Source organism: Miniopterus natalensis, chromosome 8 (assembly GCF_054644295.1).
Source record: "Miniopterus natalensis isolate mMinNat1 chromosome 8, mMinNat1.hap1, whole genome shotgun sequence".
NCBI lineage: Eukaryota > Metazoa > Chordata > Mammalia > Chiroptera > Miniopteridae > Miniopterus > Miniopterus natalensis.
Window position 1 is genome coordinate 61891047 of NC_142088.1, and position 16523 is coordinate 61907569.

General features: G+C 37.5%; 1 protein-coding gene across 1 annotated transcript in view; it reads right to left on the reverse strand.

Moving 5' to 3' along the window:
* ARHGAP15 (Rho GTPase activating protein 15) overlaps nt 1–16523 on the reverse strand; it is a 574327-nt gene that overhangs the window by 112515 nt on the left and 445289 nt on the right. The window contains exon 12 of the mRNA XM_016196534.2: nt 9919–10053. Coding sequence (XP_016052020.2) covers nt 9919–10053 — 135 coding nt within the window. The remainder of the gene's footprint in view (nt 1–9918; nt 10054–16523) is intronic.

Below are 16523 nucleotides of genomic sequence, written 5' to 3' on the forward strand. Positions count from 1 at the left end.
CTAACAAGGAGGAGGGATTACTTTGAGGTTGTCTCTTCTGGTGTCACCGTGAATGTCACAGTTTCACTAATATCTAATAGAAGCAAGGCAGTGTCGCGGTGGAGAAAATGGTGAGCCTCTGGGTTATGATTAAGATGTATGTTCTAGAATAAAGTGACAGGCTTTGGACTAATAAAGTGGGGCTGTGCCTGGGAAAGTCTGGCAAAACAAAGGAGAAATGTCATGAGATAAAGAAAATGGGAACCCCTAGGTAGTGAAGAAATAGAATATCCTGTAATATTATCCTGAATATATTTGGTGCTGTCTGGAATTCTAGAAACAAATACTAAAACAGAATAAAGACAGCCATATGTGTCACTTAAGGCAGCTTTGCTAGAGGAGTGGAAAGGCTTGTGCAAATGGACAAAAAGGTCATCTGGGAATCTGGTCGAAGGGTAGTCTGATTCTATCTGATTTAATAATACTAGTTAACAATTATTGACTACAATGTGTCAGGGAATCTGTAAACCCTTCATCATGATTAACATTTCATTAAAATCTTCCTAATCCCCATGGGGAAGATAGGATTTTTACATCCTTTTATAGATGGGGAAACTGAGGTCTAGACAGGTTAAGAACTGCCTCAAGGTCTTACAGGTAGTAAATGGTGGAGTCAGACGTTGAATGGAAGAGGTGGTACACGTATATGGTGCAGGTAGAAATTTTGGCTTAGCTGATGAGAAGACCCCCACTGAGAAGTGAGCATGCAAGTGGCCATCTGGGAACATGCCACTGGTAGAGGGATTGGACAAAGGCCCTCATTTTACCTGAGGTACTCAATGAAGAGCCAGGAGAGTGATGGACATGAGTGAGACTGGCAGGGCAAGAGAAATGTGGGCCACCAAATCATTGCAGGACTTCGGAGACCTCACAAAGGATCTGGCATTTCCTCAAAATGAAATGGCAAGCCAGTTGCAGCATTTGGATTATATTTATAATTAGAATCACACTAGATTGAATGGAAGAAAAAACTTACTGGGGAAGTACGAGAGGCTATTCTCCTGGAAATGTGGCCAGTCAGAAATGGAAGTGAGAGAGTGCAAATTTTTTTGGAATGCCTCTCAGTGGTGACCACAATGTGTTGGTGTCAACCCCACAAATGTGAAGTGAGGCAGGTGTCCCAGTGTGAAATGAAAGGTCACAAATCCTCAGTTTCATTAGATTCTATTGATGCAGGGAACTTGATAACAGGCAATGAAAACCAGTGACTTGAATCTACCATTAGAGGAATGGGTCAAGATTACTGTTTTCCACTGAGGTATCTAGGAGAAATTCTGCATTTTGTTACGTATCTTTTGACAGCAAGTCTATTCAGTGGGAGCAGGGATGCTCAGGAAACTGACTCATGAAGGCTGACTGGCTGATTGCTCAGCTTGAAAGTTCATTGCTTTGAAAAGTGACCTCTTAAGAATATGGAAGAAAGGAGTGCAAGTAAAAGAAAAGTTGAAGGAAAAACAAAAAGACAAACACCACATTTGCGATGGAGCTGATGTCTTACCACTCAATTAATTTCAGAGTTAAGGACCAATTTTAGTTCTGAATCACCTTCTAGTTTTACTTATAAAGGAATTTTCATTAAGCCAAATTAAATAGATGGAGGTCCAGTCGTTTATTATCCACCAACTAAAGCATTCCTACAAAAAGACACCTGTGCAAGCCATTTGGCTCTAGTCAACTCTTTTTTTTTTTTACAATTTAATTATGAATATAATTAGAATGAGTTAAGAGACAAGCTAGGCATCAGCTATAAAATTTCTAGTTTGCTAAACACACACACACACACACACACACACACACACACACACACACTGATTAAAAAGCAACCACAAGAAAAACCCCCGCCAAGCCTGTGAGAACGTTAGCTTGCAGTGGAAACTTTAGTGGAAGGGGAATATTTGTAAAATCTATCTTTATTTTAATTTCAACCTCCTTAAAATGGTGCATGGAGGATATTTTTATACTACATTATTTTTACATCTCTGGTTTCTTTGTGGTGACCCTTCAAACCCTGCTTTTTACTTTCTCTAGTTTTAAGGCAATTTGTCACTATCATGCTTTAAAGTTTAGTGACTGTTTGTAGTGAAGTGCCTTGCAAGCTCTGTTTCTTTTCTCCCAAAGAATGTCATCATGGAGTTGATGATGCATCAGAAATAGTTTGAACAAAGGGCAAGATAAAGTCAAGAGTAAGGGAAATATTTGCAAATATACTTGACTGGTGTTTTTCCCCCCAATTACTTATTGAAAGTATACTTTAAAGGTAAAATGGCATAATGGCCATAGGGGGGAAAACATGCGGACATGCAACAGATACTTTCCTCCATAGGGCAATGTCTTTAATTTAAATCATTTTTTATATGAGGATGGTGTGACTGACAGAATATATGAGTATTTTATATATATGTCATATATATGATAGATGTGTGAGTTGTTTTTAAGAACTAGGTATGGGATATGCTGTACCTTTGCCAACAGCCTGCATTTTAAGGTGCTGAGTCAATCTTACGGATGCCATTTCTCACAATTTGTTTTACTGTTTAATTAATCAGTGTTTACAAAATCTAGGCATTAAAAAATATATTGTCTTCGCCTGGCTGGTGTGGCTTAGACATCACCTATGATCCAGGAAAACTTGGTTTGATTCCCAGTCATGGCACATGCGGGGGTTGCAAGCTTGATCCCCAGCAGGGAGCAAGCAGGAAGCAGCCGCTCAATGACTCTCTCATCATTGATGTTTCTCTCTCCCTCTCCCTTTGCTTCTCCCTTCTTCTCTCTGAAATCAATAAAATATATTTAAAACAAAACAAAACAAAATATATAGAGAGAAAGAGAGAGTCTTCAAATGCATATGTGACTGCAGTCCTTAAATTGAAGACTTGGCCCGGCCGGGCATGGCTCAGCAGTTGAACGTCGACCTAAGATCCAGGCGATCGGGGTTCGATTCCTGGTCAGGGCACATGCCCGGGTTGCAGGCTCAATCAATGACTCTCTCATCATTGATGTTTCTACCTCTCTCCCTCTTCTTTCCCCTCTCTGAAATCAATAAAGATATATTTAAAAAAATAAAATAAAATAAAAAATAAATTGAAGACTTGTATATAACATTATTACTGCCTCAGTTTATTACCTCTTCCCTAACATCTGTTATGTACATACATACATGCATATGCACATATATAAAATAAACGTAATTTATATAATAAGCATTATATGTAACATTTTCTTAAGAGAAGTTGGAAAGCATGACAAAATTAATATTAGTATTCATCTTCAATTATTCATATAATAATTAAATAATTAATAAGGTTGTTTTGATGAAGAAGTTAGCTTTGATTGCATTCCCATGATGGGAAATATATAGAACATTACTCAGGAGTGGGAAGAAAAGTAATTATTTTTGCACACAAAAGGCAAATTTGGAAACTCAGACTACAACTCATCAGGCACAAACTCACATGCTGAAATGATGAGCCCCAAAGAGCTGACGTGAAGAAGCTGACCAAAATGAAATAATCAGCTAGTCCTTGAATAAAGGAGCTTTGGTCCAGGCTTGAGCCAAACCTTTTAGCCTACCCCTCACAAGTAACAGATAACACATCTTGTAGGTAAATGCATGAGGTAAATTCTCCTTACTTCTCTATCATCTACTAATCAATCGATCGCTTCACTGTGCTGTCAATTCCGATGATCATTTGGATCATGTGAAAGTTGATGGATTAAGAGCATTTGTGATGTGCAGGTGGAGCACATGCTACTTGTAAAGAAAAAGAGGGAAAACAGTAGAAAAAAAATGGTTCCACAAAAATTTACAAGCCTTAATTCCTAGGGCCTGTGAATATGTTACCTTACATGATGAAAGAGATGTTTTAGATGTGATTAAGTTAAGAATCCTGAGATGGGGAAGGCATCCTGGGTTATCTGGGAGGGCCCAATGTAATCACGAGGGTCCTCAAAAGTGGAAGATGGAGACAAAAGAAAGTCAGAGGGAGGTGTGACTGGGGAAGAGGTCAGAGTGATGTGACCTCAGGCTTTGCCACCTGTGCCGGTGGAGGAAGGGAGCCACTAGCGAAGGCCTGCGGGCAGCCTCTAGAAGCCAGAAAAGGCAGGGAAGTGGGTTCTGCTCTGGAGCCTCCAGGAAGGAATGCAGTCCTTCTGACACTGCATTTAGCCCAATGAGACCAAGTGGCAGACTTCTGTTGGACAGAACTGTAAGATAATAAACCACTATATTTTAAGCCACTAAGTTTGAAGTATTTGTTATGGCAGCAATAGAAAACTAATACGCATGTCTTCTAGGAAACAGTGGCTCCAACTCAGAAAGCAGAAAGAAATCCCTGGCTGGATACCCTGAAGCACTCCTGGAAGCAACCATTCAATATGAATTAGAAAGACAGAAGGTTCTAGAAAGGAGGCATCCTGGAAACAATAGGACTCTGTGCAATAGTGTCAGAAAAGAGTAAGGACATTATAAAAGGGGGGGGGGGGGGGAGCAAGAAAAAAGAAAAGCAATTACAAACTTCAGAAAAAATAAATTTAAAATCTATATAGGAAAATTATGATCCAACTACCAAGGAAACCAAATGTGGGCAAGAGTTTAAGCAATTTTTGGAATATAATAAAATAGATCCTATTTGACCTGGTGAGGAATATTCTTTGAGAAGTGTAGGGATTGTGACAGTGAACTCTAGAGAAGTCTTTGTGAAACCAATTGGACAGGCAGTGTTGCAGACTTATAACAATGCAAATATAAATGCTGTTTATTCGTTTTCTAATTGGCCAAACCACTGAAGACTTAGAACAACCATTAAAATTTAAAGGAGTTAATGACCAATGATTGTGAAAGAAAGAGAGAGAGATAAAGGAAAGGGTGGAAACGCACCTTACAAAGGGAAGTTAGGAGCTACTGTTGAATGTTGATGAAACAAGAAACAGGTTTATGTGTATTATTTAACATCTAACTATGTTATATAACTCAACTCTTAAATATTGCAGGAAGTGGAGTGAATAAGTTAATATTTCATATTAGGTATTATCCAAAGTTGGGGATTCAAGAAGTAGAGATATTATCCAGAGTTATAAAGGTAACCACTGGAAGAGATGATGACAAATAGTTACATGGGTAAGCCTGAGGATGTGAAGCAATAGGACCCAATCCATTACTTTCCATCATAAACTCCTCGGGCAAGTGTGGACTGTGGACTGTTGTAATTTGATACAAGTGAAAACCTAAAAATAAAAGAATACTATAAACACTTAAACTTGAACTAGCTACTCATAGGAAATAGGAAAATAATGTTGTGTATATCTAATGGAATTTCAAAAGGGTATGGGTGAACAACTGGTTATAAAAATACAGTAGAGGGTTAAAAATGTACTCAGAGAGGTTAACATTTCAATAACTGATGCTTTTCAGGCCTAGTAGTAAATATTGAAACATTGCTCACACTTGGAAAGTTCTACCTTATTTTTAACCTAAGATTCCAGAACTAAAGTTTCTGATCATTACATTTAATTCTAAACTTGGTTTTTTAAAAAATAAAAAAAGGTTGTGGTTTCATATAGAGTGATATAGGGCATATAGGTCTTATATAGGGAATGTAACAGCCAGATATTTGGCAACAGTTTGTCAGTTATTCTTTGAGCGAGACTTTTATTTTTAGATAAACATTCCCAGAAAGGCAATGTAGGACGATGAAAAGTATTTATGTTTTAGCATCTGAAACTGAATGCTAAGTTTAATCTTTTGAGCCATGTAAACTTGGGAACTATTTTGTGACTTGATTTACTGCACTGGAAAAATGAATTTCTTTCAAATCATTTATTGAGCATCTAATATAGAGTAAGGAAAATAGCTTATTTAATTATCATAGTAACTTTATGAGCTAGAAATTTTATTCCATGTAATTTTTCCACATCTCCACTATCTCTTGCTTTGTTATTCTCAGGAAAACAATGATATAATTGTAAAAAATGCAGAGTTTTTCTTCTTTCTTTCCATTTCCCAGGAATTTTGGAAAAATGCAAATATTAAAATAGAAAGGACACTGGCTTTTGTCTCTATTCTTTTGATCCATAGAGTTATCAAGACAAAAAAAAAAGAAGGGAACAGAGGTAAACTTAGTATATTTCCTAGGATTTAGATGTACTGGAAATGTCCAGACCCCCACAGGCCTGTAGCCACAGATTGCATTACCTGTCATAAAACCCTATTGCTGTGTTTTTGTACCAAGTTTACATTTGCAGTACTAATAATGCCTTCAGCACAAGTCAATTCCATGGAATTAGTCATTGCAGTCAGTGGGTTAAATCCCCAAGAAATAACCCTGCAGGTGACCCAGTTACGTTGACCTTAAATATAGAATTTCAGATCAATAAGTGTGGTACTTGCATTCTGAAATATAAAACAATCTCTAGCGTTTTTGTTACCCCAATCCGTGTTATCAGACAAGAGATCACTATGGCAATTGCAGGTTCTTATCCTATTAATGTTTGTTTTGGGTCCAAAAAAACTATTTTAAAAAGTAAATGCCTTCTGTTCTCTTTTCTTGGAATGTGTAATGATGACTTTCAAACATATAATGAAGATTAACAGTAATTCAAATAGCACAAGCAGTCATTAATTGCTTTTACATGAAATAAAAATTTCTCCCTCAGAGGTAAAGCATTCCAGATGGATGTAAAATTCCTTTGGTCTCTTCACCTTTTAACTCTATCATAAAAGGGTAACAGATCTCTCAATTTGGAACCAAATAAAAATGTTAAGCCTTCACAAACTGGGCTTGGGGGCAGTGGGAGAGATAGTTCCATGAGCTGTGACATTGACTGGCATGGTGTTCTGCTCGTGTTTAAACCAAAGAATAGAAACCACTTCAAGAATTTACACCGATGAGAAATTATTTTGATGCAGGGGACTGGTTACCCTGTAATGAAGAAGCTAATAGCCAAGTCAAGAAAAGAGAAAAAACCAAAACTCTAGCCATTGCAGGAAGCCGCTGCCAGGCTGGAGGACAAGAAGGGGAGGGTCCACAGCACAGGACAAAAGCTGGAACCAGAGTGGGTTTGTCAGCCCAAGCCGAAGCCATGGAGGAGGTGGCTCCTCAGGTAGAGAAGCCAGCCAAGGCAGATGGGTGGGCAAGGGAGAGGGGTGGGGAGTAAACTAATAAGCTGGCTGGCCTTTTCTTTCCCCTCTTCCTGCTGTTTACTGCTGGTGGCTCCCGCTGGCTGCAGTAGCAAGAAGACAGCCCTCAAGGGCACCTGTGACAAACAGCCGGCTAAGGTCAAGCTTCCTAAGGTAGGAGTGTAGGGTGAGAATGGCCAAAGAGGCTTAGAGTCAATAAATATGCTCATCTTCCCTGAATTTATTTTACCTGGCTGATTCCTGGTTTATTCCTTTTATAAAAAACACAAGAACTCGGGGACAGGTCTGTTGAGCTTCTCAATCTACAGATTGTACAAGAGGCAGTGAGAGGTATGATAAAGCTCAGCACCCCTTTGGGACTGGATGAATAGTAATGTTTTTGAATTTATGTCTTGAGAGACTTTATTTTTTACTCGGTGCACAGTGGGGTAAAAGTACTTCCTCTGGTGTGGTTTTACCATTGCCAAGGACCTAAGGGGCTATTCTCCCATTTCTTGAGGATATTTCAATATAACTTACAGCCTAAAGCTGAGTTTAGAACAGAAAAACTAATTTCAAGGTTATCCCCAAATACATGGGTTAATAAACATAGGCCCCTGTTCAGCATCCTAACATATTTCTCAGACATATTACCAAATGGTTGGTCCCTGCATTTTATGTATTAATTAAGCACTATCTTGAGTTAGGTAAAGCAAGGTTGTTCAAACTGATTCTCCTTTGCTTGAGCAATGAAGGAAAACTGTTCTGTCTCTTCACTTCTAGACTGATTTCTCAAATAAAGCTGTCAGTATTTCTATAATATCTTACATTTTAAAGGACCTTCTTAAGCACTATCTCATCCATTCTCACCCTCACACATTTTATAAGTGCTGGCAACAGCCACTGTCATGACAGCCTGCTCCCCACCTCAACTGTGTCTTGCTCTGACCACGCCAGTGTTTCTGAAATTCTGTCCAGTTTGAACCCGAGTCCTAGGATAGTACAGAGATGGTCCTACTCTTTCTGGAAATTCAAAGAACACACCCTCACCTGGGTTCCGAGGGCCTGCTTCCCATAACTCTTACGCCAATGGAATGGCTCACTTAATATCATTAAAATCAGGTGAACTAAGGAAAGCTGAACTACTGGGTATCCTGTATCACAGCCCTCAAATCAGCACATGTACAAGTATGTTTCTAAATAAGATAATCTTCACTTAAATGTATGGAAACCATGATGTGAAATTTGTATGACTTCTTTAAATATACATAGAGATAGGTACCCAAATGCAAGACTCCAGTTTCCTACCAGAACACTGTCCGATAACTGAGAGTAATATTCCAGGCTTGTGTGTTCCAAGACAGAATATCAGAATCAGCTGCTATGGAAATGCATGTTTGCTTATTTTTTCTTTATTCCTCCCTTTAGGTTAAGAGAGCCTGGGAACTATAAAATACCATTTCTCTCGAGAAGCAGAAGGCTCATGAAATGAAATGTTATGACAGCAGATAAGAGCTCCAGCCTCACCTCAAAACCCATAGTTAGGGCATGGCCACTATATTCAACAACAACATCACACCACCACCACAATCTGAAATCCTGAGCAAGCAGCAAGAGGAAGAATTGGGAGAATAAACTCTGCTTGATTCCTGTTGATATCATTTTGCCCGAGCTTTTCGTGTGAAATAAAATACAGAACAAAAGGGCATATTGAGGGGCTGTTCTCCAACATGGGCTCCCTAAATTCCCACTCCCACTAATGGGAACACAGCACACACCGCCAACCAAGATCAAACCTCCTAAGTAGAGCATTTTTTTTTTTCTTGCAGAATTTTCTTGATTGGACTTTAATTAAGCTCCTGCCAGGCTTGCAAGGTTTTAAATTTTACCTTTCTTTCTTCTTTCTTTTTCCCCCTCGAATCAGCTTACTTGCCAGGGAACTTTTTCCAAGCTGTCACAATTACAGTAAGTGTACTCTAAACTATTGCGTTTAGAGAGGTACTAGCAGTCGCTTCTCTAAGAACCAATAGCAGAAGTTTCCTTGCATTTGGATTTTCATTCATTCAATCATTCATTCATTTGTTCATTCAGTTTTACTTAAGTGTGTGCCAGTTCTATGGATGAGAAAATAATAGAAGAGGAAGATTCACAGGGTGTACAATGACGCTGGCTAGTAACATGTAACTCAACCTCCCACAAAGTCACCAGTTTAACAGAAGAAACTTGCCATTACTTAATTTAATGCTCATACTGCTCCTAAGCAAACTGTAGCTGACTATTTACCAGTGTTGGTGCATGAAAGGCGAGTGACTAAAGAGAAGGTGATGCCTCAGTTGATGATTTAACACTTCTTTATGAAATGTAACATTTAATGCACTGAGATGCTTTCTAAAGATCCCTTTGTACTGTTAAATTCATTGCAAGTCTGAAAGTATAAAGGAAGGGTTTGGTGGTGCCAATGATGACCCCCTCTAAAACAGAGTCTATGAGACGCTATTTTCATTCGAGGAGGCTTGGTTGGAAATTGGCCACCCTAAAGAGAATGCCTACTTTTTCCCCTTAATTTTAAAAAACACCCTCAGATAATATATTACAGGGCCAGAAATGAAAACAAGCCATCAAAAACACAAACACTAAAATGAAAGGTGTGGAGCATTGGGGAGATTATTATCTCCATGATTGCTATTATTGTCATTCTTATTATTTCCTTAATAATTCCACGCTGCCAGCTTATTCCACCAACCGCCTATGTGCGAGGTACTTACTGATCGCTTCCACAAACTGCTCAAAGAAGCTGTAAGGGAACAGCGGCTCAGGCAGCTCCCGGAAAAACATCTTCAGTGCTCCGGTGACAACGTGGATGTCCTCCCACTGGCTGTCGTCCAAATTCAGCTTCTCTTCTGGGAAAACACGAGGAGAAATGGAACAACTGGTTTTAATGAAACAATTACAAGACACTAATTATTATGTTAATGTTTGCCTACTATCATCAGCAACCGTTAACAGCCTTCTGCACCTAGAGGTTTGGTGCTGTGCATGTTTTTTTTTCCTCTCCCCCTTTTTTTTTCTGTAGGAAGGGAACATTTTCAATGGAATACCATCTGTAGGAATGCAGCTAACAAAAAAACAAGAGACACAAAGAGACAGCGCCATTGACACAGTATGTCAGATACATTTATTCCCATAATGCATCAGTATGAAAATTAGCATCACAGCTCAACGTGATTCAAAGCTATTTGGTTTTTGAGGCCGAGGGGCTAAGAGTTGCCAATGATGGCTGGCTCAAGGGACCGGCCTAAAGGCCTTGCTGAGCCAACAGGAGACATATGCTAAACATGGCAATAGAAAATGAGTTATTGCTTTACATGTGTTAGCCTTGCTATGTACAAGGGAATAATGGCTAACACTTTTTTTCACTTTTTTTTTTTTTTCCTGCATATAAAAGTCAGCAAGGAATAGAATACTGAGTGAAAAAGGATATTAATTCCTTCTTACTGCTTCAAAAGTATTTTTTTAAGTTCCCATCTCATGGAGGAGAGTGTGCCCAGCAACAATATTAGACAGACCCCTGTTGGCCTACGCAGGCTATGCAAAGCTGTCAGCAGTGATAACACACGAAAGACGAACCACAAGTGCTCACCAACTCCTCTCCCAAACAACGGAAATGCTTGCTCGGGAAGTCTGAGTGAATGGAAACATTTAAACAGTCAAGAAAATAAATGAAGTTTTTAAAAGAAATAAAGGATTTGGGGCAATTATTGTTTTTCTTTTACACCCTCAATATGAAAGCCTGGAATTATTTTCACCCAGGAGGTGATATAATAGAGACTGAAAAAGACACCCTTACCTACAGCTAGAAGGATGCAGGCACAAAAGCATTGCAGCTCATCCATAGTATTTGTCTTTCCAAACATGCGATATGGGAAAGGCTTTGGATTCTGCCCTTAATGAAAACTAAAGCTAATCATTTTAGACCACCTGAGGGGTGGTCCTTGAAAAGTTGAATATCCTGGTAAGGACTTAACAGGTATTCAGTCAACCGGAATTTTGTTTCTTTACCAATGTCTTAGGCTCACGTTCACATGCCCTCTTGGTGTCAGTTTTTCAATGCAGAGAAAAAAATGCACCAAAAATGTAAAAAAAAAAAAAAAGCTAGAATTGTCACTGTAGGGAATCTCTGCATGAGCTGTTTTGCTAATACTGTTCTTGTCCTTTTAAAAATATTAGCTGACATCTTTATCAGATCTTTTTTTCTAAATGGACTATTATTTCCAGGGCTAGTAAGTGATGTTCCTGTTCACTAGGATGTTTGCAATGAGAAGGAATGAAAGTGGATCAGTGTATTTCAGATGGGCTATTTTTTCTCCCCTTTCGCTCTTCGTTTCTACCTCAATCATAACACAATATGATCCACAACAAAATCAGCAGAGGAGACCTTCCTTCTGCCCTGCAATCATTTTTGATTGATTGTATTTCAACAATTAGTCTTTTATTTGGCTACACACTATTGAAATAGGACGACAGCATCTTAGCAGGCCAGCTTTAAACAGTCAACTGTTAACAATAGCATCAAAAAGGGAGACCTGATGGGGTTTACTGTCACTTTAAAGAACAGGGTTTTCACATTGTTGAAATCTGTCAGATATTTTGAAATGTCCCTCTCACTATGGTGCCACACCCCCTGCGTGCCCTTATAATAAAATTGGTTTTACTCCTGATTAAATCATTTTCTCCCTACCCACTACCATACTTCTCATAATGGACCTGTGCGCTCTACAGCTGGTGTTCTTCCCATGGTACCAATTCTTACTTTATCTTTTAAGCACTTTGCTGCTAAGATCTCATGCAGAGTGCTTATGTTTTGTTAAGAGCTTCATTCTTAGAGAAATAGCTTAACACATGTTCTAAAAATGTTGTACAACTTATTGCTTAAAACACATTTAGAAAATGTATAAGTACTGTAGCTTTGGCACTGAACTTTAAGTGGAAACCTAAACACACACACACACACACACACACACACACACACAGAGCTATTCCTACCAAAAATTTATCAGAAAAGTCCAACATAAAATGCCATTCTGATACATAGGTTTGAGATTGTCAAAGGAAAGTGTTCAGGTGAAAAAGAGAATGATTTGATCTTGAGTATGAAAACAAGAATAATTGTGTGACCAAAGGCAAACGCCATTGATATGAGTCAATGTTCACATAAACATCAGTTAATTCAAATGATTGTGAAAATGAAATATTTCAATATACATAAAACATTTTACCAATCAATAACTACCATTTGATTATGCCCAGTAGAAATGCCATTAATATCAATATCAACTTGTGTTCCTTAAACCTGCATTCCTACTATGGATATCTATGTAGTCTTCATTTAAAGAAAAAAAAACAACACAATTTATAGCACTACAACAAATAGCTTAAAGAAATAATATTGCAAGTAGTTGGAAATACAAATCTAATTTTTATATTAAATATTTATAAACCAGAGGTATATTTTAAGTTATATTTTTCAAGGCTTATCTAAATATACAGTTTTGTCCATATTTAAGATGCCCTCTCCTGAATCCAACCAGTTCTTAAGACAAATTGACTGTAACCCTTTTTCAGTGTTAACAGGTATCATTCTAAACACATTTGTATTATTTGATATGCAGTTTCTAACTGAACTGCTAGCAGTAATGATGTCTTATGCTTCTTCCTTTTCCAGAGGAGTAGGGTTTCTCAACAGTGATGCACTATTGACATTTGGGGCTGGGTAATTCTGTGCTGTGGGGGCTGTCCTGCATTCTTGGATGTTCAGTAGTATTCCTGGCCTCAACCCACCAGTGCCAGTAGCACTTCCCAGTGGTGATGATGAAAAATATCTCCATATATTGCCAAATACTTCCTGGTTGTGCAAAGTCATCCCTAGTTGAGAACTACTATAATGAAGCCTATAAGAGTTTGTAGAAGTAACTCAATAAATATTGATTTATGACTTTTACCTTAGGTAGGCAGAGAATTAGAAAACTAGATACACACATACTGAGATTTCTTTAATATGACCTTAAGAATTGGTAATTTTGATTGCCAGTCAATTATCACATGATCTTACTCATATGTGGAATCTAATGAACAAAATTAACCAATGAACAAAATAGATCCAGAGACACAGAAGCATGGAACAGACTGACAGATCTCAGAAGGAAGGCAGGGGGCTGGAGAAGAAGGGGGGAGAAAGAATAACCTAAATACTTATATACATGTTTGCATAACACTCACCCTAAAAAAATATACATATATATACCTAAATGTTGTATTTAAACAAGGCCATCTTGAAATTCTCTTTCTTGAAGGGTTTTTTGTGTATCTTATTTTTTTAAGTAAAATGTTATCTACATCAAGCTAAAAACAGTTATATGAGAAAGAAAAATTTGAAAATAGCTTTTAGGAACAATCTTTCTTAAAAAGGAAAACTAAAAGATGGACCTTTGATAACCAAAGTAGGTCATGGTAATTTCCAAGGAAAAAGGCACATTTAAATATCAGTAATAAATTCTTTGTTATGAAGGTCCGCCCCTCACATTGTAGGATTTTCAGCATCATTACTGGCGTCTATCCACCAGATTCCAGTAGCAACCTCCTCCCCTTGTGACAACTGCCTCCCCAAATTAAATCAAATGTAATTAATAAATATAACTAATAATTTAATCACCACTTTCCTCTTACAGTGTATATTGCTCCATAGATTGGTGTAACCAGAATTTGCAATATCAGGACTGATTTTAACTAAATTAACTATATTAACCCAGTATTGGTTGTAATATGGTTGCAGATAACTTGAACCATCTAGGCTGAAGTAGTAACATAAGAGTAAAGAGGTAATTCTTTGTGTATTAAAAAACAAGTGCATTTTTTACCTTGCAATTTTTTTCCATGGCACTTTTAAAGCCTCTTTCTAACTTTTATTTCACTGCCATAATAAAAAAGAGGAAAAGGTACCTTAGCTTTCCAAGGATATGGAGAGAATAGCCCTGGATTCATTAATATAGTGACAAGAACCTATTACATTGTGAAACTCTCATAAAGAATGTGATATCTGCTTCCAGGGCAGATGACCATTTGGAAACCTTATCTGAAAGGCCTGCTGGGTATATGAAAGTCACATCATGAAATGAAAGAGATGCCAGAGGGACTACAGATCTGAAAAATAATAATATGCTTGGCCATAAAAATCAAACTGGAAGATTAGATATTAAAGTGGATAAAACACTCCACTTATCTATAAGGGTATAGCTGATTTTTAGTTCAGTGTTTAAAAGAGAAGATCAAAAGAAAGTTCATTGAACCATTTGTCTAGCTCAACCTTTTCTGTTGTGTTGGCTCCTTAAAGTGACAGTTGATTACTGGTGGATTAGAGAGGCTTCAAATTCTCCAACATGGTGATGTAAACCCTGTGTCCAGAGCAGTGTCTTTACATGCTGTACTCACTAAAGCCACTTCCTACAATGCCTTGGGTATAATGTGAGACTTGGTGAAGACATTCTTAGGAAACTAGACCAGTTGGCCAGTTAAGTTGTTCACTTCATTTTTACTAAGCAAACATGAATTCAGTAAAGACACATACCAGGGACTGTATTATGTGCTTTACAAAGCTAGAGCTGTCAAGGCTGCTTTCTGTTCCTCAATGGAGAGGGCTTCACCAGGTGCTCAGAAATACTACTCAAGTGACTATAGATTAGGTTCTAGACATTTTACATCTTATTTCTGTCTCATAGAATAACACTCTATTTATCTTGAGTACAAGCAGGAACAAACTGAATATACTCAAAGAATATCACTCCCAATATGTGATCTGTTATGATCTGAATTGTGTCCCCTTTTCCCCATTCACATGTTAAAGTTCTAACCCCGATATCTTAGAATGTGAGTGTATTTGAAGACAGGGCCTTTAAAGAAGTAATTAAGGTAGAATGAGGTTAGATGGATGGGCTCTAATTCACTAGGACTAGTGTCCTTATAAGAAGAGGAAATTAGGACAGAGACATGAACAGAGGGAAGACAGTGTGAACACACAGGAAGAAAACGGCCTTCCACAAGCCAAGGCAGGAGGCCTTAGACTAAGAAAGCAACCTTGCCAATGCTTTGATCCTGGACTTCTAGCCTCTAGAGCTGTGAGGAACCAAGAACATTTCCAGAAACTCTCTATGATACTAAAACTTTTTTTTAAAAAAAAGAGCTTTTATTTCTTAATTTCAGATGGGATATTTTGGCATGTCATGTTGGCTTGCTTTCTATTACATCATATTGCATATGTTTCTCTGGACATCACTTAAGAAGGCCAAGGCATGCAAATAATATCACAGGCTAATATAAAACATGTTTAGTTACTCACTTTGAAGGAGGTGGAACAGCCTTCTATATTCAGTACAGAAACTGAGTCAGGAACAAAAATGTCTTATTTTTATTTTTTCTCAGATTTCACTTGAATGTAAATAATAACATAATGAATAGGTACAACTGAAACTTGTGAAGCAAGCACCACAGATGGAAAGTATAACAAATGTGTCATTGCTGTGTGCATTTTTAATTTATAATAGCATAACATAAAACATCTCCCCAGGATAATAACTCCATCTATAATACCACCTTATAAAATAATATTATTGACATGCTATTATGTTTCTCTCCAGGCTTCTAGATTTTTATTTTTTGTTTTGTCTAGGCTTCAGTGAGAGGTATCCTTGTTCAGATTCTAACAACAACAACAGCAACACAACAACAACAACAAAATGAATGCACTTTATTTTTTGGGATCATAAATTTTAAGAAAGTGCATATATCATGATACCAATAGATATTTCTTTAATTCCTTTCATACTCAGAGCTTCCAACACTGCTCTTATTTTCATGCAGTCAAAGGCTTTTTGTACTCTGCAGACACTATGTACAATGGTTCATTTTATTTGACCGTCCTCTCTAAACAGATTCTAAATTTGCTTGAATTCCATGGATGATTTTATACATTACATACTCCAAAGGGTAGAGAATCCGTAGGATTAAATTTCAACAAAGTCATTTTTGAGTTTCCTTCCTATCTGCTCTAAATTTCAACACCATTGCTATTTGTTCCCTCTAAGTTACAGTGCATTTGTAAATATCAAGCAGAAGTTCAGGTTGAAACACATCTCATAATGATATCTAAGAAATAAATATAACTAATCCTTATAAATGCTCAAGTATAAAAAAAATGTCTATTGTAGGTTTAGGCAAATGTATAGATGTTACTTAATGTCCTAGTTCCTTCTCTAATGAGAACTGTCGTCTCTTCCTCCTAATTTTGTGTGAGAATAAAGTAACATATGTAAAAGATCTA